The 25,085-nt window shown below is 44.8% G+C and overlaps 2 protein-coding genes across 6 annotated transcripts in view; one reads left to right on the forward strand and one right to left on the reverse strand.

Annotated features, from left to right (window-relative positions):
• The first annotated feature begins 36 nt into the window (after positions 1 to 36).
• LOC135527969 (ninjurin-1-like) overlaps positions 37 to 25,085 on the forward strand; it is a 100,241-nt gene continuing 75,192 nt past the window's right edge. For both annotated transcript variants that reach the window (XM_064956678.1, XM_064956679.1), the window contains exon 1: positions 37 to 223. The gene's annotated coding sequence lies outside the window, so the exon portion shown is untranslated. The remainder of the gene's footprint in view (positions 224 to 25,085) is intronic.
• LOC135527966 (serine/threonine-protein kinase WNK2-like) overlaps positions 3,544 to 25,085 on the reverse strand; it is a 66,668-nt gene continuing 45,126 nt past the window's right edge. For 3 of the 4 annotated variants that reach the window (XM_064956673.1, XM_064956672.1, XM_064956670.1), the window contains 17 exons: positions 20,592 to 20,921; positions 20,203 to 20,252; positions 19,427 to 19,589; positions 19,229 to 19,345; positions 15,502 to 15,672; positions 15,245 to 15,296; positions 14,575 to 14,673; positions 13,520 to 14,289; positions 13,087 to 13,138; positions 12,893 to 12,954; positions 12,037 to 12,683; positions 11,467 to 11,699; positions 11,007 to 11,225; positions 10,199 to 10,297; positions 8,247 to 8,291; positions 7,327 to 7,625; positions 3,544 to 7,174 (listed from right to left, as the gene is read on the reverse strand). In XM_064956673.1, the coding sequence (XP_064812745.1) occupies positions 6,854 to 7,174; positions 7,327 to 7,625; positions 8,247 to 8,291; positions 10,199 to 10,297; positions 11,007 to 11,225; positions 11,467 to 11,699; positions 12,037 to 12,683; positions 12,893 to 12,954; positions 13,087 to 13,138; positions 13,520 to 14,289; positions 14,575 to 14,673; positions 15,245 to 15,296; positions 15,502 to 15,672; positions 19,229 to 19,345; positions 19,427 to 19,589; positions 20,203 to 20,252; positions 20,592 to 20,921 (3,729 nt within the window). In that variant the 3' untranslated portion in view covers positions 3,544 to 6,853. Of the gene's footprint in view, positions 7,175 to 7,326; positions 7,626 to 8,246; positions 8,292 to 10,198; positions 10,298 to 11,006; positions 11,226 to 11,466; positions 11,700 to 12,036; positions 12,684 to 12,892; positions 12,955 to 13,086; positions 13,139 to 13,519; positions 14,290 to 14,574; positions 14,674 to 15,244; positions 15,297 to 15,501; positions 15,673 to 19,228; positions 19,346 to 19,426; positions 19,590 to 20,202; positions 20,253 to 20,591; positions 20,922 to 24,032; positions 24,540 to 25,085 lie in introns of all 4 variants that reach the window. The other variant, XM_064956669.1, reaches the window with a different exon arrangement.

Below are 25,085 nucleotides of genomic sequence, written 5' to 3' on the forward strand. Positions count from 1 at the left end.
TAATATACATCTGGATAAATATGCACTATAAAGAATGGAATGTCCAAAGACGAAAAACATACGGATAAAATACGCTGCATTCGATTTTATGAAAACTTCTAAGATCGTTGTTTTTTATTTTTGTTACTTGCGAATCTGCCAATGTGGAAACGTAAATCATATATGTAGGGTTTCCGCCATAAATTTGAATATGAAAACGACAGATCAGAGTTACATGTGCACGGTAGGTTTGAAATTGATTATTTGATCAGTATGCACACATTTTCATACAGCCTGGCAAAGGAAGACAAAATATATATAGTTCTACAGTCAAATGTAGATTTTCATTGTTCACTATAGGCTATGTCTGTTTATTATAGGCTTAATGCAAATCATCTATTGTGATTACATTAATTTCACATTTATACAGTAGTAATGTAGGCCAAAATGTAATTTTATCATGATGCTAATACAAATAAAAGATGGCACACTATCAAAAAGTGGTGGTGGGTGGAATTTTCATTGGAGGTCAATTTGAACAGACTCATTTCTGGAGGAAAGATAATTAGGCCTTGAAATATACTGATGTGTTGTATTTATTTTCATGGTGTGGTTTTCATATAAGCCCATGGGCTTCCAACCACACCTGCAAACTGTTTCTTTGTTTTGTAATATATATATATATTTTTTACATCTGTATTGTTGTCTATCACTTTTCTTTGGTGCAAATAAAATAAAATATATAAGGCAACATGTATATTATTGGTCCCATATTACATGAGCTGAAATAAAATATCCCAGAACTTTTCCATATGCACAAAAAGCTTATTTCTCTCAAATGTTGTGCACCTTGTCCTGGGGGCAATAAAAAGCCACTCTAAAATGTGCAGTTTTGTCACACAACACAATGCCACAGATGCCTCAAGTCGAGGGAGCATGAAATTGGCATGTTGACTGCAGGAATGTCCACCAGAACTGTTTCCAGAGAATTGAATGTTAATTTCTCTACCATAAGCCGCCTCCGACATAATTTTAGAGAATTTGTCAGTATGTGCAACCGGCCTCACAACATCAGACCATGTGTAACCACACCAGCCCAGGACCTCCACATCCCGCTTCTTCACCTGTGGGATCGTCTGAGACCAGACACCCGGACTTAACTCTCGACCTGCTCCACTTCAGCCCATTGATGTTAATGGGGGCCTGTTCGGCCTTCCTTTTCCTATAGTCCACGATCAGTTCCTTTGTCTTGCTTATATTGAGAGAGACGTTGTTGTTCTGGCACCACACTGCCAGGTCTCTGACCTCCCTATAGACTGTCTCATCGTTGTCGGTGATAAGACCTACCACTGTTGTGTCGTCAGCAAACGTAATGATGGTGTTGGAGTTGTGCTTGGCCACACAGTCATGGGATAAACAGGGAGTACAGGAGGGGACTAAGCATGCAACCCTGAGGGCACCCCAGTGTTGAAGATCAGCGTGACAGATGTGTTGTTGCCTACCCTTACCACATGGGGGCGTCCCATCAGGAAGTCTGGGATCCAGTTGCAGAGGGAGGTGTTTAGACCCAGGATTCTTAGCTTTGTGATGAGCTTTGTGGGCACTATGGTGTTGAACCCTGAGCTGTAGTCAATGAACAGCATTCTCACATAGGTGTTCCTTTTGTTCAGGTGGGTAAGGGCAGTGTGGAGTGTGATTAAGATTGTGTCATCTGTGGATCTGTTGGGGCTGTATGCGAATTGGAGTGGGTCTAGGGCAGGGGTAGGCAACTCCAGTCCTCGAGGACCTGATTGATGTCACACTTTTTCTCCATCCCTAGCAAACACAGCTGATTAATCAAATTGCATTCTAAACTGAAGATCATGATTAACTGATTATTGGAGTCAGGTGTGTTAGCTGGGGCTGGGGCAAAACTGTTACACGAATCAGGCAGGACTGGAATTGCCCACCCCTGTTCTAGGGTTTCCGGCTTGATGTGAGCCATGACCAGCCTTTCAGAGCACTTCATGGCTACCAACGTGAGTTCCACAGGGCGGTAATCATTTAGGCAGGTTACCTTCGCTTTCTTGGGCACAGGGACTATGGTGGTTTGTTTGAAACATGTAGGTATTACAGACTCAGTCAGGGAGGGGTTGAAAATGTCAGTGAAGACACTGCCAGTAGGTCCACACATGCTTTGAGTACACATCCTGGTAATCCATCTGGCCCCGCAGCTTTGTGAATGTTGACCTGTTTAAACGTCATGCTCACATCGGCTATGGAGAGCGTGATCAAACAGTTATCCGGAATAGCTGGTGCCCTCGTGAAACACTTCAGTGTTGCCTGCCTCAAAGCGAGCATAAAAGGCATTTAGCTCATCTGGAAGGCTCATGTCACTGGGCAGCTCGTGGCTGGGTTTCCTTTTGTTGTCTGTAATATTTTTCAAACCCTGCCACATCCGACGAGCATCAGAGCCAGTGTAGTAGGATTCAATCTTAGTCCTGTATTGACGCTTTGTCTGAGGGCATGGCGGGATTTCTTATAAGCCTCCAGATTAGTGTCCCGCTCCTCGAAAGCGGCTGCTCCAGCTCTGTGTGGATGTTGCCTGTAATCCATAGCTTCTGGTTGGGAAATGTACGTAGTCACTCTGGGGATGACGTTGTCAATGCAGTTATTGATGAAGCCGGTGAATGAGGTGGTGTACTCAATTCCATTGGATGAATTCCTGAACATATTCCAGTCTGTGCTAGCAAATCAGTCCTGTAGCGTAGCATTCGCGTAACCTGACCACTTCCTTATTGAGTCACCTGTTCTTCCATGGCAGACAGCGTGTATGGCATCATGTGGGCAAGCGATTTGCTGATTTCAACGTTATGAACCCATGGTGCCCGTGGGGTTATGCTATGAGCAGGCATAAGCTACAATGAACACATTGCATTTTATCGATGGCATTTTGAATGCACAGAGATACCGTGACAAGATCCATTGACGTGCCATTCATCCGCAACCATCACCTCATGTTTCAGTGTGATGATGCATGGCCCCATGTCGCAAGGATCTGTACACAATTCCTGGAAGCTAAAAATGTCCCAGTTCTTCCATGGCGTGCATACTCACCAAACGTGTCATCTGATGAGCAAGTTTGGGATGGTCTGGATTGATGTGAACAGCATGTTCCAGTTCCTGCCAATATCCAACAACTTCGCAGTCATGTGAAATCCTTAGATTTATGCCTTATGAATTCATTTAAATTGACCGATTTCCTTCTATGAACTGTAACGGAGTATAATCTTTGAAATTGGCTGCATGTTGCATTTATATTTTTGTTCAATGGTCAAGGATTTGAAGTGGAATGATTTATGCAATGCAGATGGAAACTACTGGTGCGTCAGATGGACAAATCACAACCCAGAACTTGTGAAAATATGCAATGCGCATAATATAATGCACTTACCCTCAACACTTTATTGGGGAAAGGGAACCTGATAATTTATCACATCTGTTCAATAATATGATTAAATCTTTACCTAATAAAAACCACCAGTTAGATTTAATAGATTCTTGAGGAATAAAGGGAGGACATCATCAAGCACAAAATAATGTTTATTTATCTCTTTAAAACATGTACAGTCTTTGTGATTAGAGTGGGGCTGACTGGGTTGGTAAGGTAGTATAGTGGGAAATGCACAGCAGGCAGAAGCAAATCCCACACAGAGCTTTTTTGCAAGCCTTCCATAAGGTGGTGCATATTCAACAGGAGGCAATGTTGCTCAGTACTGCAATGATCAGTAGAAGCACAGTGCGCTATTCCTCGTATTGGCTCTATACAATCCATTTCTATGGATCTGAATGTTGCCTCCCAGTGAATATTCCAGAGGTTTTCTGCTCACTAAGCATAAGACAGGGAGGTGTAGCATTACTGTTAGAGACGAGTAACAGAGAACAGAAATCTCTTAATACTAGAAGTATTTCACCAAAGCAGAAGACTGCATAATATCCTATAAAAGTCCAATTCAAACCGAATTGATGGAATAACAAACACTGATGTGAAATTTCAAAACAGACAAAGAAAATGTACAAATACTAACTACAGGAAAACTGTACAATTCACAGCTTTGCAGGACTGGAGTGCTGCAACCTTTAACTGGTGTGGTGGTTGTGAGATTTCTAGCTGGCGGTGTAATAATAATCTTGCTGTATGGACAATATTTGAACAGTTTGAACTGTTCTGAACTGCTCTTTCAATGGTCAGGAGGATAAGGAGGAGGTTAATCCCATTATGTACAGGTATGTTGGGATACATATTGAACAGTTGGTGCTTGCAATGCCACGATTGTGGGTTCGATTTCCCAGACCACCCATATGTAAAAATGTATGCACGCATGACTGAGTCAGTTTGGATAAAAGCGTCTGCCAAATGGCACACGATCATATTTTTACAAGTTGGGAATCCATTTCATACAGGCTATGGTTAGAACACAGGTCATGTGCAATTCTCCTCAATCAAGTATCCATGTTTCATTCTGAACAGAGGAATCAAACACTCAAAACCATAAAGAAAAGAAAGCCAGGGTATCAAAAACCACCTGGGAAATGATCCATCATTTAATAATGTCAACAAGGCAATATAATAACACTGCTTCACATGAAGATCTCATTGAGAAAACTTATCCTCTAAAAAAGGTCTTTATTACTGGAGGGATGTGTATCAGCTTGTGTCGTGTTATCAAGCTACACACCCTAACTCCTCCTTTCCTTCTTAATGGATCAACCAGACACACTAGCAGCATCGACATCAAGCTCAAGAAACACAAAACAATACATTAGACGAGTAAATAACTGGTAATTCCACTAATTAAATCACGTGTTTAATAATAGGAGCCATGCTCTTGGCCCAACAGAAAATAGTTTGCAGTTGTAAATGCAGTTAGTGTTCTCTTTGTGATTTGTAACTTACGTTCAACTAAAAAGGCAACAAAATAAACTAGCTCCCGTTGCAGGTTCCTGGATAAGGCTTGTGGCAAGGCCACTACGAAAGCTAGGTGGAGGGGTGAAATTGCACTTTAAGTCTCGCTCGGCAAACCTGCCTCTGCTACATTCTGAGCTGGACACTACTGGCTCCCCTCTAAAAACAGACCTACAAATATTGAATGAGAATTCAATTGATCCATCCATTGGGGAACATTGACTTGAATTGGAAAGTTAATCCTATGAATTCTAACTCTATGCCACTAACCACTGCCCAATGAGTGGGTTTTGATTTATGTTCACTCTTATTAACTGTAGCTACATCAACTGCCTGTTCTCGCAAGGCAAGTGTCCATTTCACGTCTATGGCGTTCTAAATTTCACAAGGGTGGCATAAACAAAAGATTAAAAACATGATTTTATTACTTAAATGAACGCATATACTGTGTTAATAGTGCAGTGCTACAAGGGCATTCAAATGTAAACCAAAAAGTGTCTGCAAAGCATTAAAACAATTAAGTGGCACTCAAGGCACCATTAAATAAAATCCATGTGATTTGGACAGGCTTCATTTCACAGAAAAAGCTATGTTCAAGGCACTCCTCCAGAGAATTTCACCTTAAATACAGGTATCCTGTCATCTTAAACCCTTGTATTCTCATTTCTAATGTAGTGTATTAAGGTTGACAAAACGTTAAACGATAAAAAGCTTTCTGAAAACATTACTGCTTATTGGTTTATGGATTTGGTGAAAACGTCGCATTGGTGACCGCTAATATTATTTGTATGACTGAGTTTAGTCAAGACCAAAGCAGTAGGTACTCTGACACACACACACACACATTTATACTGTGCACAAGCACACACAGTAAAACTTCAGGTGTTGTAGTTTATACATCTACCTGCACACTGGAGATTTACAAGCTCACAGGTTATTTACATGCATGTTACTCTTTGATAAAGCATCAAACCACATAATCAGAGCGGAGCAGGACTATCCTGCATATAGGAACACTGGAGGGGTTGAGTAGTACAGTCAAGTCGAGGCCAGTACTCAGACACACTCTTATGTGTACTCAACACAAGAGTCATCCCAGCAAGCCATGACACCATCTCAGATTGTTCTGAAATCGTTTCTGTAGTTAGAAACATAAGATTGGCATTCTTGCAACATTGTTTAAATTTGAGAAATTAAGCTAATTGATTGTACCCAAATTGGCCCTTTTAAATTTATAGGATTCACATTGACCCAAATCGTATGTTTGGTACTAACTTCTTCCAACAATTAAGTAAGACACAAGGAATCCAATAAAAATGGTCAAACACCACCCACGGACCCCCCACACCAATCCCACCCAGTTTACAGCAACAGTTCTCTATGTCTGACTTGGAGTATTGCTTCTTCATCCTATGTAACATATTCCCTTGAGCCAAAGCCATTGGTTTTCTACCCAATGTTGTAAAGAAAATGTGATCCATTTAATACACTTAAATATCAGTGAAATTTAAAAAAAGGGTGTTGCAATAAATTATACTTCAACAAATTGTTTGAGGAATGCTAATCTTATGTTTCTAACTACAGAAACAATTTTAGCACAATCAGAGATGGTGGTTGTCAAAATCCTCGTGCTTTTTAAGGTGGAACAACCCATAAGCCATTTGTTGGTGCATCTAAATGTGTGGGCCCTTTATTCTATTTTCCATCCCATCACCCCATTAAAAGTGATTAGACTGATTTCATTACAATTGTAACCCTGGAGTGAGAACCAGGGGGGACAGAGTGGAGTTAGGTTTATTAGCACAGAATTAGGTAAGACCTGATGTGAGGGTGCTGAGATAGAGGGGAACACTGGGGGCAGTCTGTTTTGAGCATCAGGTGCAATGGGGTGGGGGGGTTGCTGGGTGCAAGATGGTGCCATTTGTCACATTAGGTAGTCCTGGTGTTAGGGCCGTTCTCAGGGCTGTGCAGGGTAAGGGGGTATGCCTGCAACCCTGGGTTGGCCATGGTGGGGTAGGGCATTCCTCCCGCTGTCCCAATCATCCCCACAGGACTGGGCATACCAGACCACTGCTGGGGGTATAAGGGGCCGGGCACAACCCCTCCATAAGGACCTGCGGGTACCAGGTACCCAGGCTGGAGCATGGCAGAGGGGTTGGAGCCCAGGTCAGTGGGCATGGCTAGGCCTACAACTGTCAGTGGACAGGACAGAGGCAGCTGGAACTTGTTTGGAAGGATGGCACATCTCACCTGAAAGAACCAAAGGGCATGTTTAACATTGTGTACAGGGACTTTTGTCAACTGCTTTTTGATGAAAATCTAAAAGAGAGCAGGGTAGGCTGCAACTCCCACACTGGTGATACAGTCTTAAGACTTTTGATGTGTTTTTCTATGCCATTTACCTCCTGTGTGGCTCCTCCCATGGGCGTGGCTCGGCCCTCCAGGTCCTGCCTGCGTCTCTGCTGTTTGATTTGGTTCAGAGAGGGCCGTGGCTGATTGGCCGCCAGCGTCTCCTTCGTCCAATCATCTACCAGCTTGTGCAGGTCGTCCGTGAAGGTGCCTGGCTTCTTGTTGTTGCTGTTGTTCGTCTGGGCCTGAGCTAGAGCCGCCATTGGTTGAGGAGATGACGAAGGGGTGGGAACAGCTGGTGGCTGTTGCTGATTGGACGCTGTCTGTGTTGCACTGGTGCCGTGAGAAGACCCTAGAACAGAAAGATTTGTAAACTCTGCCCAGTTACACCCTACCGATGGAATCGATTGGCTGCTGTTTGTTAGGCCTTTTACAGTTGTCCATTAAGTCACTTTAACTACTTTCAGCCTGGGTAGAGCCTGTATATTTACTCAAATTGGCCAACTCCAATTGGGAATGAGGGAGTTTGTTTTTCAGTGTACCTTAAATGTCCCTTTGATTGGTAATCATTTTCTGGAGAAAGTTGAAATGTGATCTTATTTTACTGGTCAGCAAATGTTATTTTTTCCCTCTCAAACCCAACAGCCAAACGATTACAGCATGGTTGAACCCCAACCACCCACCCAACCGATCTACCACAGTAAGACAAAAAGAAACCATTAATGCTGACAACCACACAAGTCTCATTATTGAGCACTAACATTTAGGCCAAACGCCATGCACTACCAAATTTAAAAAAGGATTCAAATCAATCTATGAAGGTGACACTCCTTGTGCAGCAGTGCCCAACATTTTCAACAACATCTGGCATGTTTTTTTCCAGTGCCAAACACAACACGTGAATATAAACGGGTGCGCATGCAAACAGAAAAAAAGAGCGAAGAAGACAGAAAGAAGTAAATGAGATAGTTACTACTACTGCGTTCTTTGCCTAGACATAGTCGTTTCAGTGTGGACCCTATAAGGTAAAACAGCACAGAGACAGAAACAGTTAGGCCAGGACACACTAAACACCACAGGTCTGTGGACAAGCTGCTTCAAGCCACACACAGCTACCAAATCGGTTAAGGAGAGAAAGGAGTGGAGAGGAGAAGGGGGTTTAAAAATCAGTGAGACGTAATGGGAGTGGGGGAAAGACTAGGTCCTATTTTGACTTATTCCATGTTTTAGGCTCCAGGCTTGTATTATTTCTGTTATTACATGGCTTGTTAAAGGTTATAATGGAAAATACAGTGTTGATAGTACAGCTAAGACACACACGATGAGTGGAGAGTCGAATCACTGAATCATCAATACTGTAATTACTGGAGTAACAAGTCCCCTGAAGCTAATTTCTAAACAGTTCAACTACCAGTAAGTACAACAATGCCTGTGAAACATAACATAAAGGAACCAAAAAAAGCACATAGAGACTATAGCCGGAGCACATCAGAGTCAGCACTTATCAAGACATGCAGGTAAAGGGGGAGAAGAGAAAGTAGATAATATTGATGATACAGCCCTTTTGCAGGAGCCAGTCTCCTTCAGTGCCCTGCCCCCCGCCTGCCTGCACCGTCCTCCCAGTCCAAATATGAGAGAGAGGGACCTCGACCAACGCAAGCCTCTCTGGAACCTGGCTGGCTATCAGGGGAAGGGCTGGCTTTTCTCTTGGTATACAGAGGGGTTGTGGGCCGATGCGCCTCAATTCGAGACATACAATTAAGGAAGTGATTAAATGAAAACACATATAGGATACACTCTCGCTCAGGTTTCAGATCTAGCGTCGCTCATGTTTGGAGAAGACTAGCTCTATGACAATACAGTATCCCAGCTAACAATTCTAGGGAGAGAATGATTTTGTAAAATAACCTGTAATGTTCCCCTAAAGTTTGAGTGTCCAGTTTTTCATTAGTTCAAGGAACATTTGATCTATGTTAGCAAAATCCTTCTGAGAATCTCTTCGCATGTTTTGGTGTTAAAGGTAGAACATCCCCTTAATGTCAAAGAGAACTTATCTAGAACGTGGTTACAACGTTCTTAGAATATACAATGTTCTAGGCGTGTTTTATGAAGAGGTTGCAAGAACATTCGTGTCCAGTTTTCAGAGGGTTATTAGAACATGCCACCAAACATACACAGAACATTGTTGCCAATATTAAAATGTTCTAGACATGATTCATGAGAATGTTGCAAGAGCATTCCTGTGTCCAGTTCTCTGTGGGTTATGAGAATATTCCTTCAACGTCACATCCAAACATACACAGAACATAGTTGCCATTTGGTGGGACGTTGATGGAATATTCTCCTAACTCACAGAAAACTGGACACAGGAATATTCTTGCAACATACTAATTAACGTATCCAGAACAGGAATATTTTATATGCTGAGAACATGGCAACCATGTTCTGTGTATGGTGGTACGTTGATGGAACACTCTCTTAACTGGACACAAATGTTTGTAGAATATAATTACGTTCTGGGGTATGTTCTATTTGACATTAAGGGAATGGTCTGTTGGAAACATTCCTATTGAAATGTTAATTTCCTAATGAGACTTAAGGGAACGTTCTCTAAAGTTGTGGGAATATTTGTTGTTAGCTGGGATGCTTTTGGAGTCTGTTTAAAGCAGTGCACAAAGCATTTGTATGGAGGAAGGTCTAAACCCAAAACCACTTAGGGCTGAGGGGAGAAAGCCATGAGGACAAAACACAAAAGACATACGCTTGTGTTGGGAATAGGGAGTAGTGAAGAGGGTGAGGGGAGAGGATCCACTATCTAAAAACATACATTCTGATCAAGACATACATTCTGGTCAAGAAAAAGATAGAGGTGAAATAAAGAGGAGAGGGATGTGTGAAGAAAAGTAGAAAATAACAAATACAAACAGATGGACAGAGACACGGGTCCACTGAGGAATCTAGCACGCGGTTTGCTACTAGATTTATAGGTCACTCTCTCTGACGTTTGGTGGTATACCGTCCATCCTGTAAAAATTAATATAAGAGGGAAGAAGAGAAGAAACAAAGAGACACTTCTGTAAAAGTGCACAGAGACTTGGGATGAGAAACCCCCACCACTAACAGCAGCAGCACCAGTGTACAGGGTACAGCCACATGGGCTAAACCAGCAACAAGAGACAGCCTGCACATTCACTACAGGAACAAGTTGTCACTATGCACTGGTCAGATTACCTTTCCCAAACCTATCCAGACCTTTACCATGAGGAGTGTTAAACTGCTGACACCTCAATGGAAGCTGTATGCAGTATAGTGGCAGTATTTTGGCATGGGAGACGTGTGATGCAACTCTCACCTTGTGTACATTTGCCTAAAAACATTTGCTTTGGATGAAAGACTGATAAATCATGACTATTTACAATGCAGCAATTACCAGGTCTCCTTATGAGACTTCCGATTCAGACAGTTTAGAATATTAGAGCTTAGAATACTGAAGCTGATGGTCTTGTGTTGTTCTTCTTGTTCAGTTGTTCCTCAGTACAAATCAGTGTGTTTGAGTATGTGTCCACATCTCATTGAGTGACACGTTTGGGTGTGTTTTCTTTTGGTATATTATGTGAATCCAGTGAGTGAGAGGTGAGAGAGGTGAGAGATGCATTCTTAGGTACGGGTATACGCCAAATGTGTGTGCTATGCCACAGTGTGTATACCTTGTCCTTTATGTGTGTGTAGGTACCTTGCCCTGGGCCAGCGTGTGTGGCCATGCCACCACCATAGATGCTGTCAGAGGAGAGGGAGCCCTTGAGAGAACAGGGCTGCTGGGTCTGAACGGGTTGTGGGGCCGTGCTGGGCAGAGTGCTGCTGGTACTACTGCTGCTGCCACTGGAGCAGGCAGAGCCATCAGACATGATGGAGCTCTTAGCTGGAGAGCCAGACAAGCCTGGTGCACTCTCACCTTCAGAGAGAAATACTGGATAAGCCACAGAGCCAGCTTTATGGTGAAGTGGGGGTACATTTTTCATTTATTATTACCACATTTCTAATCCTCCCAAATCTGCCTCAAGACTGCTCACAAACTCACCTTTCTCTTACTCTTCTCCCACTCACACCTACTCTCATCCCCCTCTATCAATCACACCTCTCTCCCATCTTCTCACTACTGTCTGACACACACACACACACACACACACACACACCTTTCCTCTCACCGGCAGTGGTGGTGTTCAGGTTGTTTTTCAGCTGCTGCACCGTGGGGTTGAGCAGCTTGCCCGCCTTCAGCTTGTGTTTGCTGGCCCTACGTCTGCGGCCACTAGGGGGCGCAGCGTGCAGCAGGCCTACACCAGGCGGCAGGGCTTTCCCCACCTCTTTATACAGATGCTCGATCTCATTCCTCTGGAACGCCTGCAGCTCTGAGATCTCCTTCATGTGTCTGGGGAGGAAGAGAGTGCAAGAGAAAATCTACATGCAATAATATGGAAGAATGTATTCCATTTCCTCCCCCAGTTGGAGAGAACTGTTGTTTATATTGACTCATACGATTTAAAAAAGGTCACTACATAGCAGTTAAGTAGAACGACAGATTTTTACCTTGTCAGCTCGGGGATTGGATCTTGCAACCTTTCGGTTACTAGTCCAATGCTCTAACCACTAGGCTACCTGCCGTGTAATGGGCTATGAAGGTTACAGTGGTTGATAGTTTGCTATATTTCAAATGGGTTAACATTGACCCTGTATGAATTCATATTTGTGTGTGTGTGTGCACATACTTTTCCCTCAGCCTCTGCAGCTCCTTCCTCATGTCCGCATCCTCAAACTCAGAATCGTTGTCACTGCTGATGTACGATGCGGGGCCGGGTCCAGGCAGCGAGAGGGCGTGGCCATTCGCTACCGCTGGTTGCCGGCTCGGCGAATCAGAGCTCTGCACACTGCTGCTGCGGCCCGTGCGGCGTAGGAAGGCCACTGCCCTCTTCATGAGGTCACTTCCGCCGTGTTCCGAGAGTGCGTGGACTGGAGGCTTGTGGTGGGCAGGGGTAGGGGCTAAACTACTGGTGTCCTCCTCCCCTGAGTCAGAGTCGAAGTGGAAGGAGTAGTTTGTGGCAGCATCAGCAGTGTGGGCGCGTGGGAGCAGGGTGGGGGTGGCGTTGGGGCTGGAGGTGGGAGTGTCCTGGTAGAAGTCTGGCGGGGCTGAGTAGCGGTGGCTACAGTGAGGTTTGGCTGTGTTTTCCAGCCCCTCTTCGGTGGTTATCACTGAGAACCTGCCCACGGCCATACACCCCTGGTCTCGCCATCCTCCCCCCTCAGCTGCAGCGTGAGAGCCCCCCGAGCCACTAGAGGGAGCCGTGGAGCTGCAGGTGCTGCGACTTCTGCCCTTCTCTAAACGACGGATGATGACGTCTGGAGGAGTGGGGACGATCTGGAGGGGGAGAAAAGACCATGATCAAATTGAAACTGAGTAAACTATTTAAACATTTAATATCGTATTGAATAAACTGTTAACTAGATCTAAATCTTGAGAAAAATATTACCTACGTCAAAAATAATTCAATCTAATAAAATACAAGTCAACTTTGGTTTACTCATGATGGTTTCTCTTTTCAGAATGTTTAGCGATGGTAAAGTTACCTGAAAACGGCTCTTGGAGCCATAGGAACTGGAACCGCCCATCATGTCAGTGTTCAGCACACCTTTACAGGCGTGACAAAATATTGAAACATTAAAACAATTTAATCACTTTGGGGTCTCCCTAAATAGTCAGAAATAGATACACAATACATAGGATCATTTCATAGAAAAGTGTGTTTTGGGATGTTATTTACCTGCAGTGTCACTCAGGGTATCCAAACTATCTGTACGCTCAGGGATCTGAGGCTGAGAGTGGGGGGGAAAGGGGGGGGGGGTTATTTGGTCAATAGTATATGAGGGTTACAGGGTGTTTGTCTAGCCATTGTCCTTCTCTGACCGCTGCCGTGTCTAAATATAACGGCCATCCCACCCACACAACCCGCATCAGAGATCAAACCGCCATGAGTGCAGGGTATAATGTATTTTTATCTGGCCAGCAACCCTGAGCTCTACTTCCTCTGCTAAACACAGTACCAGTCTCACTAAAGGCTACGAGTTATAATTGCCAGTGATTACAGTCAATGGCTGAATCAATATCACACTAGGGATTCACACACATACATCAGATCAAACACTGCAGCTGCCCCAATCGGAATACGCGTGCGCACACACAAGGTGCATCTTTACCAGCAGCTCTCCCTTCCTGGGGAGCCCCCCTTCTGTGATGGTCTGGCTGTCAGAGACAAGGGGAGAGCTGACCCCCTCTGTGCTGAAGCCCTGGAGGTCTGAGGCGGTGCTGGAGGGAGCAGATGGGGCATACTCCTGGTACAGCAGGTTCCTCAGCTTCTCATCAAGAGTCTTGATCGTGCGGTCCACAAATTCCACCCTGGGGGGGCCCTCTCCATCAGACTCCCCCAGGCCCCCACCACCTCCACTCCCGGATCCACCAGGTCCATCCTGCTGCTGGGAGGCCTGGTGGGCTGGACTCTGGGGCTGTGATGGTGTTGTGGCTCCACCTCCTCCACCCACCATGCTAGGTGTGGCGTAGGGCTGCTGCAAGACCACAGGTTGGTGGGAGCCCAGAGGGGGCGGGTCTCCTGACAGGCTGGCCCCCTGATTGGGTAGACAGGAGGAAGAGCTGCTCGCCCCTTTATGTTCCACCCCATTCACATCCAGAGACACGGGTGGAACAATGGGGCAGCATGGGATGTCTGTTACCATGGAGACACAGGGCTCGTGGCGGCCCACAGCAGCAGTGGTACTATTGGTGGTGGGTTTGGTTCCAGAGGCCTGGGGCTGCTGCATTCTGGCCTTGCCCACATTGGGGTCCTGAGGCTGAATAGAGCTCTGGGGTGCAGGGAGGGCAGAAGTGGCTGGAGTAGGGGCTGTGGTGGTCAGGGCAGGAACAGGAGGAGTAGTACTGCAGCTGGACCTAGACAATGACATATCAGGAGCCTCTGTAGCAGAGAGCAGGGGAGAGAGAAGAGAAGGCGTTAAAGAAAGAGATGATGAAATTAAAGAGTGGAGTCAAGGAGAGAGATGTCCTGTGGGTGTGTGAGGGTATTACATCATCACTTGTCTTCCCCCATCAGAGCTCTGTCAGTTGGAGCACAAAGCCTGCCCTTCACCACAGCCACTGCAACACTGGCATTACATAACTGACCCCTACAACACACGCTCATTAGCTCATTCTCTCACACACGCAGCTTTATTCACCCACGTGTGTGTGTGTGTACACGCACCCTTGGCTGTAGAGGCGTCTGATGAGGTCTTCTCCCTGTCTGGCGTGGGCGTCTCGGCCACGGGGCAGATAATGAACCAGCGCTTCCCAGTGTGGAGGACTGCCAAGTACACAGAGACAAAGACACACTCCTAGATCTACTAGCAACAACAGAAGAGCTAGAAAGAGACCCATGCACTGAAATTCAGATGAACTGCAAATACAGGAGAAAAAGGAGTCAAATTCATAAACTACCAAATTATGTTTAGATGAAGAGAACAGGGGATAGAGATTGATTGGGGAAGACATGAAAAGATATGACAGAGAGATGTGAAATAAGAGCGATTGAGAGCTGAAGAGAGATTGCAGTCCCTGTGAAACAACCAGTCACCCTCTTCATCGCCACTCCTGACCACAACCTCCCAGAACATTTTAATCTGCTGTGTCTGGAGGTTCAGGGAGAGGCTGTAATGTGCTATGTAATGCATCTGAAGTGGGTTGAGAAACTAGAAGATTAGTGGTCCTAGAAGACCTCAGGGAGTGCAGGCATTTGTTCCAGCTTATCTCTAACATGCATAATTAAAAATCATTTGAAAACCATGATTAGTTGATTTTCCTGAATCAATGTGTTACAGCTGGGCTTGAGCAAAAGCCTGCACACAATGTGTAGCAAGGAGGTAGCGAAACCTTACCGTTCTGCTGGTAAACAAGCTGTGGTGAATTAGGTGTAGCAGTCTTTGAACCCTAGAAAGGAAAATAATCATTATAAATGGCTGGCGCTAAAGAGTATAACTTCTAGATAACGAAGCTTGACCGGATTCTCTCAACAATGTCGCCATGTTGGCCCCCGGATGGTTTGTTGGCAGCCCTGCTCAGAGTCATCTTGAGTGTTTTGAGGATGCCAATTGCCACCCCCCAAATCTCCTGTCCCCCCCCCTACCCTCCTCACCTCTCCCCCCAGTATGACTGTTCCGTGGCTCTGTTGAGGACTGCCCACGTGGTCAGAGCTCCTCTCGCCCTCCGTGTCTTCACTCAGCAGATCCTCAGCCCTGTCCACAATGTCCTTCAGCTGCTCTATAAACATCTCCTTCTCCAGGAGCAGGATGAAGTCATTCTCCACCTGAGGGACAGAGACCATCCATCAGTATTAGATCCCCGTAAGTTGATAAATGGACTAGGCCTATGTGAATTGAACAAGTCACTAAAAAGTGTTTGAAACCTGCCTTTCCAAAACTGGGCCAGATGTATCAGTTTTGGAAACCTCTATAGGATGTTGGGGGATTGAAACAAATCATGTGCAATAAAATAGGAATCCACATACAAAAGAAAAAAGTGTACCCACTCAAAATGAACAGGGCAGGAGTTTTTAGAGAGAGAGGAGACAGTTTGCTGCAATGCAGTGGAAAAGAACAGCATCATAGGGAGTTTCAGTGCCTTGAGACATGAAAGAGCATCTCCCTCACTAGGAGCTAGCAGGCAGAGAGCACAAACACAGTTTAGGAAGCTGGCTGAAAGAGGTAACACTTTCTCTGGGGCGTGGTGGAACATTTGGAGCTACTGTGTGCATCTGTAGGTGCAGCAGCCCCACAACACAAGTGGGTGTTCATAAGGATATTCAGGACTACACAAGCTTGTGTGTAGGGGTGTCAATCAGTGGGTCTGTGCTTGTGTGTCTCAAAAGCCTGTAGAAGTGTATGTAAGGAACAAATAGTTTCTCCACAAATCCCATGGCTTTACCTTGCATTTGGAAAGTATTCAGACACCATGATTGTTTTACTTTAAAGCCTTATTCTAAAATGGATTAAATAGTTTCCCCCCCACTCAATACTCCATAAGGACAAACAGGTTTTTAGAAATATTTTCAAATTTAAAAAAAAAAAAAAACCCCAGGAATTTCACAATTAAATACAGTAATAGTCAAAAGTTGACACCTACTCATTCAAGTGTTCTTTATTTTTACTATTTTCTACATTGCAGAATAGTGAAGACATCAACACATATGGAATCATGTAGTAACCCCCCCCCCCCAAAAAGTGTTAAATCAAAATACATATTCTATTTGGGATTCTTCAAAGTAGCCACCCTTTGCTCTGATGACAGCTTTGCACACTGTTGACATTCTCGCAACTGGCTTCATGAGGTAGTCACCTTGTTAAAAGTTCATTTGTGGAATTTCTTTCCTTAATGAGTTTGAGACAAAGTAGGGGTGGTATACAGAATATAGACCTATTTGGTAAAAGACTAAGTCCATATTATGGCAAGAACAGCTCAAATAAGCAAAGAGAAAGGACAGTCAATCATTACTTTAAGACATGGTCAGTCAATCTGGAAAATGTCAAGAACTTTGAAAGTTCCTTCAAGTGCAGTCGCAAAAACCATCAAGCACTATGATGAAACTGTCTCTCATGAGGACCGCCACAGGAAAGGAAGACCCAGAGTTAACTCTGCTGCAGCGGATAACTTCATTAGAGAGTTAACTGCACCTCAGATTGCAGTCCAAATAAATGCTTCAGACACATCAACAGCAACAGTTCAGAGTAGACTGCATGAATCAGGCCTTCAAGGTCAAATTGCTGCAAAGAAACCACTATTAAAAGGACACCAATAAGAGAGACTTGCTTGGGCCAAGAAACACGAGCAATGGCCATTAGACCGTTGGAAAGCTTTCCTTTGGTCTGATGAATCCAAATTTGAGATTTTTGGTTCCAACCGCCATGTCTTTGTGAGACTCAGAGTAGGTGAACCGATGATCTCGGCATGTGTGGTTCCCACCGTGAAGCATGGGGGTGGTGTGATGGTGCGTTGCTGGTGACACTGTCAGTGATTTATTAAGAATTCAAGGCACACTTAACCAGCATGGCTACCACAGCATTCTGTAGCGATACGCCTTCCATCCCGTTTGAGCTTAGTGGGAATATAATTTATTTTTCAGCAGGACAATGACCCAACACACCTTCAGGCTGTGTAAGGTCTATTTGACCAAGAAGGAGAGTGATAGAGTAATGCATCAGATGACCTGGCCTCCACAATCATCCAATCTCAACCCAATTGAGATGAGTTGGACCACTGACAAAAAAAAGCAGCCGACAAGTGCTCAGCATATGTGGGACCTCCTTCAAGACTGTTGGAAAAGCATTCCAAGTGATGCTGGTTGAGAGAATGCCAAGTGTGCAAAGCTGTCGTCAAGGCAAACGGTGGCTACTTTGAAGAATCTAAAATATATTGATTTGTTTAACACTTGGTTACTACATGATTACATATGTATTATTTCATAGTTTTGATGCCGTTATTATTATTTTACAATGTAGAAAATAGTAAAAATAAAAAATAACTTAAATGAGTCGGTGTCTAAACATATGACTGGTACTATAAGTATTCAGACCCTTTACTCAGTACTTTGTTGAAGCTCCTTTGGCAGCAATTACATTCTTGGGTATGACGCTACAATCTTGGCACATCTGTATTTGGGGAATTTCTCCCATTCTTCTCTGCAGATCCTCTCAAGCTGAATGGGGAGCATTGCGGCACAGCTATTTTCAGGTCTCTCCAGAGATGTTCAATCAGGTTTAAGTCTGAGCTCTGGCTGGGCCACTCAAGGACATTGAGACTTGCCCCAAAGCCACTCCTGCGTTGTTGGAAGGTGAACCTTTTCCCCAGTCTGCGAACCTGCTTGAGAGCACTCAGGACCTCTGCACTTTGCACTGTTCAGCTTTCCCTAGATCCTGACTAGTTTCCCAGGCTCTACCGCTGAAAAACATCCCCACAACATGATGCTGCCACCACGCTTCACCATAGGGATGGTACCAGGTTTCCTCCAGACGTGAAGCTTGGCATTCAGGCCAAAGACCAGATAATCTCGTTTCATGTTCTCAGAGTCCTTTAGGTGCCTTTTGGCAAACTCCAAGTGGGGTGTCATGTGCCTTACTAAGGAATGATTTTGTCTGGCCACCATAAAGGCCTGATTAGTGGAGTGCTGCAGAGATGGTCACCCTTCTTGCAGGATCTCCCATCTCCACAGAGGAACTTGTGAGCTCTGTCAGAATGACCATCAGGTTATTGGTCACCTCCCTGACCAACGCCCTTTTCCCCCCGATTGCTAAGTTTGGCCGGGCAGCCAGCTCTAGGAAGAGTTTGTGAATCCAAACTTCCCACCATTTAAGAATGATGGAGACCACTGTATTCTTGGGGACCTTCAATGCTACAGTTAAGTTGTTTTGGTACCCTTCCCCAGTACCGTTCCTCTACACAATCCTGTCTCGGAGCTCTACGGACAATTCCTTCGACCTCATGGCTTGGTTTTTGCTCTGACATGCACTGTCAACTGTGGGGCCTTATATAGACAGGTGTGTGCCTTTCCAAATCATGTCCAATCAATTGAAATTTACCACAGGTGGACTCCAATCAAGTTGTAGAAACATCTCAATGATGATCAATGGAAATAGGTTACACCTGAGCTCAATTTTGAGTCATTGCAAAGGGTCTGAATACTTATGTAAATAAGTATTAACCCCATTTTTGCTTTGTCATAATGATGTATTGTGTATAGATTGAGGGAAATGTTTTATTTAATCCATTTTAGTAGAAGGCTGTAACATAACATCTGGATAAAGGGAAGGTGACTGAATACTTTCAGAACACACTGCATGTGCCATTGCAAGCGTTTCCACTAACCATACCATGTAAGTGGCGATCTCCTCAGGTGCGTCTCCGTCCAGGTCAAACTTGAAGGTGACCATCTTGTGGTTGTGGGTCTCCAGCTGACACTCCACCATCTTATCCCCTGTATTACACACCTGGACCAGGGAGGAACAGAGGTCAGACATGGATGTGTGGTGTGCAGATTGATAGACTCTGTATGCATGTGCTGTGCTTACGTTGAGCATGCTGAGTTTGGGCTTGTTGATCTTCTCTTGGCGTGAGCGGGTGCGTGTGGAGCGGCGGTGGGGTTTCCGGACCTTGCCCTCGCCCTTCCCTGACCCGTGTCCCCCCTCATTACCGTCGCTCATCTCCTTCCCTGAGGTGGCATCGGAGTTCACACTGGGTTACAGAAGAGCGGGAGACCATGTTAAGGAAAAGTCAACCAACTCAGTCAAACGCAGTGGGTTGAGACAGTACTAAAATCCTGCACGAAACCAGAGTACTGAACAGTGTGTACACTTCTCCGATGTGCACTTTAAGGGTCAGCTGCGTACTGAAACTAAACCAGGTGGTGGATTAAGGGAAAGCCCACACGTTTTGCTTCAAGAGAAATTGGTTATAATAAAGCGATACAAGGGTCTTGTTACACACCGTTCTTTATAACAATTAAATTAGGGAGCAGAAACAGTATCCAGATTTCCCAGTTGTCAAATTGGTGTGCCTCTATACTACAGTACTAGACTGTAGGCTGCATTCCACAACGCTCAATCCCTCTTCATTTCATTCATCAACCACCACATCCTGCATCACAACAAGCCTGGGCAACACACGCTCTCTTGCTAGCACTCTCCAAAACCATAAGTGAGGTCTATGGGATGCCCGTTGCTAAGCAACTACCACTGATGCCCCACCACCAAACCTTACTATAGTTGAATTACCCTTATCCTGAGAGAAGAGGATGATCAGCGTCACTGAACAAGTCTCCTACCACACCACCAAATAGCCATCATACCTGTCGTAGGAGTAGCTGGCCCCTGACGCCTGCTTCTCTGCACCAAGATCCTGCAGACAAATCAAACAAAGGGAGTACAACAGGATGAAGGGCTCTTCATGCTGTGAACAGAGCATGGAAACATTGAGTGTGTCACTACTAGCTAGGTCATAAACAGAGATGAGGGAGAGTTGTGTAATATTAGGTTTCTACAACGTGTAAAAAGCACCACTTCCTATTATCTTTGATCTCCTGAAAAGAAACTATCCTTTCTTTCTGTGCCCCCAAATGTTTAGACATACGGAGGGGATATTTGAAGGACTGGGTGGGTGGGTGGGTGGGTGGGTGGGTGGGGGGGGGGGTTTGAGGGCTTAGGGTGGGGACGTATAGGTCAGGTCAGTCCTCCATACCTCCAGATTGGACTCTGTTAGAGGCTGTGCTGAGGTGACCCTGGTCCCTGTGCTGGCACTGGCCTGGTTCCGCTGTGTCAAGCTGGTGCTGGCAGGCCCAGGTCCTGCTGTCTGGGAGCCTAGTGGCTGTGACGCTGGAGCCTGGGGTTGGCTCTGGTTCTGGCCTAGTGCCTGACGCTGCGACAGGTTTTGGCTGAGGTTCTGGTCAAGCTGGGCTGCGGCAGCAACTGTGCCCCTGTCCGGCCCACTACGTATTGGAGTGGAGAAAACTGCAGGATGGGTAGGCTGGGAGGGGTGGACTGGATCTGGAAGCTGGGTCTGCTGCTTGACCTGTTGAGGTAGGGAGGAACAAAGTATATTATAGTAGGGGAGGATGCCACATGAACATGCTGTCAACATTATCATGTCAACAAAAATACACAAAAAGAATAGCTAGGTATGGAAAAACAGATATGGTTCCCGACTTCAGTTATACCACAAAAACCTTGGTTAAATTCCAGCCCTCTTACAGTGCCTTCAAAGTATTCACACCTTGACTTTTTCCACATTTTGTTGTGTTACAGCCAGTATATAATATGGATTAAATTGATATTTGCTTTCACTGGCCTACACATATCCCATAATGTCAACATGGAATTGTTCTTAGATATTTTTACAAGCTAATGAAAAATGAAAAGCTAAAAATGTTGATTAAGTATTCAATCCCTTTAGTTATGGCAAGCCTAGATAAGTTCAGTATTAAAAATGTGCTTAATAAGTCATAATACGTTGCATGGACTAACTCTATATGCAATAAGTGTTTAACATGATTTTTGAACGACTTCCTCATCTCTGTACCCCACACATACAGATAATTTTAAGGTCCCGCAGTCAAAACAGTGAATTTCAAACAGATTCAACCACAAAAGACCAGAGGTTTTCCAATGCCTCAAAAGAGCACCTATTGGTAGATGGACACACACAAAACAAAAAGACATTGAATATCCCTTTGAGCATGGTGAAGTTAATTACACTTTAGATTGTTTATCAATACACCCAGTCACTACAAAGACACATGCTTCCTGTCTAACTCAGTTGCCAGAGAGGAAGGAAACCACTCAGGGATTTAACCATGAGGCCAATGGTGACTTTAAAATAGTTTAATGGCTGTGGTAGGAGAAAACTGAGGATGGCACAACAACGGTGCTGTGGGTGTCCTGCAGGGCAGGTAGTTGGCCCCAGGTGATGCGTTGGGCAGACCGCACCACCTCTCTGGAGAGCGCTGCAGTTGCGGGCAGTGCAGTTGCCATAACACAGCCTGACAGGATGCTCTCAATTGTGCATTTGTAAAAGTTTGAAGGTTTTAGGGGCTAAGCCAAATTTCAGCCTCCTGAGGTTGAAGAGGTGCTGTCGCACCTTTTTTACCACACCGTCTGTGTGGGTGGACCATTTCATATCATCAGTGATGTGTACACCAAAGAACTTGAAGCTTTCTACCTTCACTGCGGTCCCGTTGATGTGGATAGGGACGTGCTCCCTCTGCTGTTTCCAGAATTCCACATTTGGCTCCTTTGTTTTGTTGACGTTGAGTGAGGTTATTTTCCTGGTGCCATTCTCCCAGGGCCCTCACCTCTTCCCTGTAGGCTGTCTAGTCATTCTTGGTAATTAGGCCTACTACTGTTGTGTCATCTGCAAATTTGATTATTGAGTTGGAAGCGTATGTGGCAACGCAATCATGGGTAAACAGAGAGTACAGGAGGGAGCTGAGCACGCACCCTTGTGGGGCCCCTGTGTTGAGGATCAGTGAAGAGGTGTTTCCTACCTTCCTCACCTGGGTCTGGCCAGTCAGGAAGTCCAGGACCAAGTTGCACAGGACAGGATTCAGACCCAAGCTTTCAGTTTTGCGCCAATACTGACATTTATCCAAGGTTTTTGGTTAGGGTAGACTTCAATAGTCACAGTGGGAACAACATCTCCTATACACTTCCTGATGAACTCCGCCACCGTATATTCGTCAATGTTATTCTCAGAGGCTACCTGGAACATATCCCAGTCCTCATTATCAAAACAATCTTGAGGCATGGATTCCGATTGGTCAAACCAGCGTTGAATAGAGATGTGCCATCTATTTGCACACTCTTGACATTCTCTCAAGCAGCTTCATGAGGTAGTCATCTGGAATGCATTTCAAATAACATAAATAATGTGCCTTGTTAAAAGTCAATTTGTGGAATTTCTTTCCTTCTTAATGAGTTTGAGCCAATCAGTTGTGTTGTGACAAGGTAGGGGTGGTATGCAGAAGATAGCCTATTTGGTAAAAGACAGTCCATATTTTGTCAAGAACAGCTCAAATAAGCAAAGAGAAAGGACAGGATCATTACTCTAAAAACATGAAGGGCAGTCAATCCGGAAAATGTAGAGAACTTTGAACACTTCTTCAAGTGCAGTCACAAAAACCATCAAGCACCATGACAAAACTGGCTCTCATGAGGACCGCCACAGGAAAGGAAGACCCAGTTACCTCTGCTGCAGAGGATAAGTTCATTAGAGTTTCCAGCCTCAGAAACTACAGCCCAAATCAGAGTTCAAGTAACAGACCTCTCAACATCAACTGTTCAGAGGAGACTGTGTGAATAAGGCTTTCATGAATTGCTGCAAAGAAAACACTACCAAAGGACACGACATTAGACCGGTGGAAATCTGTCCTTTGGTCTGAAGTCCAAATTTTAGATTTTTGGTTCCAACCACCGTGTCTGAGATGCAGAGTAGGTGAACGGATGATCTCCACGTGTGGTTCCCACCGTGAAGCATGGAGGTGGTGTGAGGGTGTTTTGCTGGTGACACTGATTTGTTTAGAATTCAAGGCACAGCATTCTGCAGCAAAACCATACTATCTGGTTTGGGCTTAGTGGGACTATAATTTGTTTTCAACAGGACAATGACCCAACACACCTCCAGTCTGTATAAGGGCTATTTGATCAAGAAGGAGAGTGATTGAGTGCTGCATTAGATGACCTGGCCTCCACAATTACCTGACAATCAGCATATGTGGGAACTCCATTAAGACTGCTGGAAAAGCATTCCAGGTGAAGCTGGTTGAGAGAATGCCGAGAGTGTGCAAAGATGTCAAGGCAAAGGGTGGCTACTTTGAAGAATCTAAAATATATTTTAATTTGTTTAACATTTGTTTACTACATGATCCCATATGTGTTATTTAATGTAGAAATGTACAATGTAGAAAATACCTTGAATGGGTAGGTGTCCAAACCTTCAACTTGTACTGTATGTAAATTATATATGTATGTATTTAATGTTCAATACATATGCAAAAACTGATGGGGTATTGTCTGTAGATGGGTGAGAAAAAACATCTATTTAATCAATTTTGAATTCAGGCTGTAACAACAAAATGTGGCATAAATTAAGGGGTATGAATACTTTCTGAAGGCACTGTATATTTACCTGTCTTAATGGCTGAGAGCTGTGCAGAGCAAGCTCAGGTGCAGCGGCATGGTGTGAGTATGTGGGGTGTGGGTTGTGTTGAACAGGTAGGGCAGAATGGTCTGGGTTCATGTGGTGCGTATTCTGCAGTTGTGTGTTCTGTTGTCTAGGGAGTGAGGCAGAGTGTGAGTGAGTAGGTTGTTGTGTGTGGGGGTGTGTCATAACACTCTGGTGCAAAACAGCAGGGTACATCTGCAGGTGCTGTGGCAGTGTGGGTGCTGCCATGGCCAGCAGGGTTGTGGATGAGGGTATCAAGGACACAGAGGTGGGTGGCACCAGAGCGTTCAGGGGGGCAAGGGGCGAGACAGAGGGGGGCAGAGTGGCAGGCTGGCCTAGGGAGAGGTAGAGAGGGGGCAGAGACGGGGCAGTGGAGGAGGGGTAGGACTGGGGAACATGGCAGGTGTGAGGGTAGGAGTCACATCCAGCCAGAGGTGTCACCACTTGGATGTTGGGATACAGTGAGGGAAACTGGGAGGAGAAGAAAAGGGTAGAATATGAAAGCAATCAGAAACCAGGGTCTGGAGTATGGAACCCAATGGTGTTTCCAGTTATGTTCCATACTGCAAACCGATCAGGCAAGCAAAAGGCAAACATACCATATTCCCAATATAGTGCACAGCTTTTGACAAAAGCACTGCACTATATGAGGTATAGGATGCCATCAGTCAAAGAAAGAGATACCCCAAGCTATACTCAACTAAGAACCAAAATACTCTCAGCTTGAGGAGGCCAGTTAAAAAAATATATACAGTACCAGTCAAAAGTTTGGATACCTGCTCATTCAAGGCTTTTTCTTTATTTCACTATTTTCTACATTGTAGAAGCAAACTATCAAATAACATATGGAATCATGTAGTAACCCAAAAAATATATTTTAGATTCTTCAAAGTAGCCACCCTTTGCCTTGACAGCTTTGCACACTCTTGGCATTCTCTCAACCAGCTTCACCTGGAATGCTTTCCCAACAGTATTGAAGGAGTTCCCACATATGCTTTTCCTTCACTCTGCGGTCCA

Source organism: Oncorhynchus masou, chromosome 33, assembly GCF_036934945.1.
Source record: "Oncorhynchus masou masou isolate Uvic2021 chromosome 33, UVic_Omas_1.1, whole genome shotgun sequence".
NCBI classification, from domain to species: Eukaryota; Metazoa; Chordata; class Actinopteri; order Salmoniformes; family Salmonidae; genus Oncorhynchus; species Oncorhynchus masou.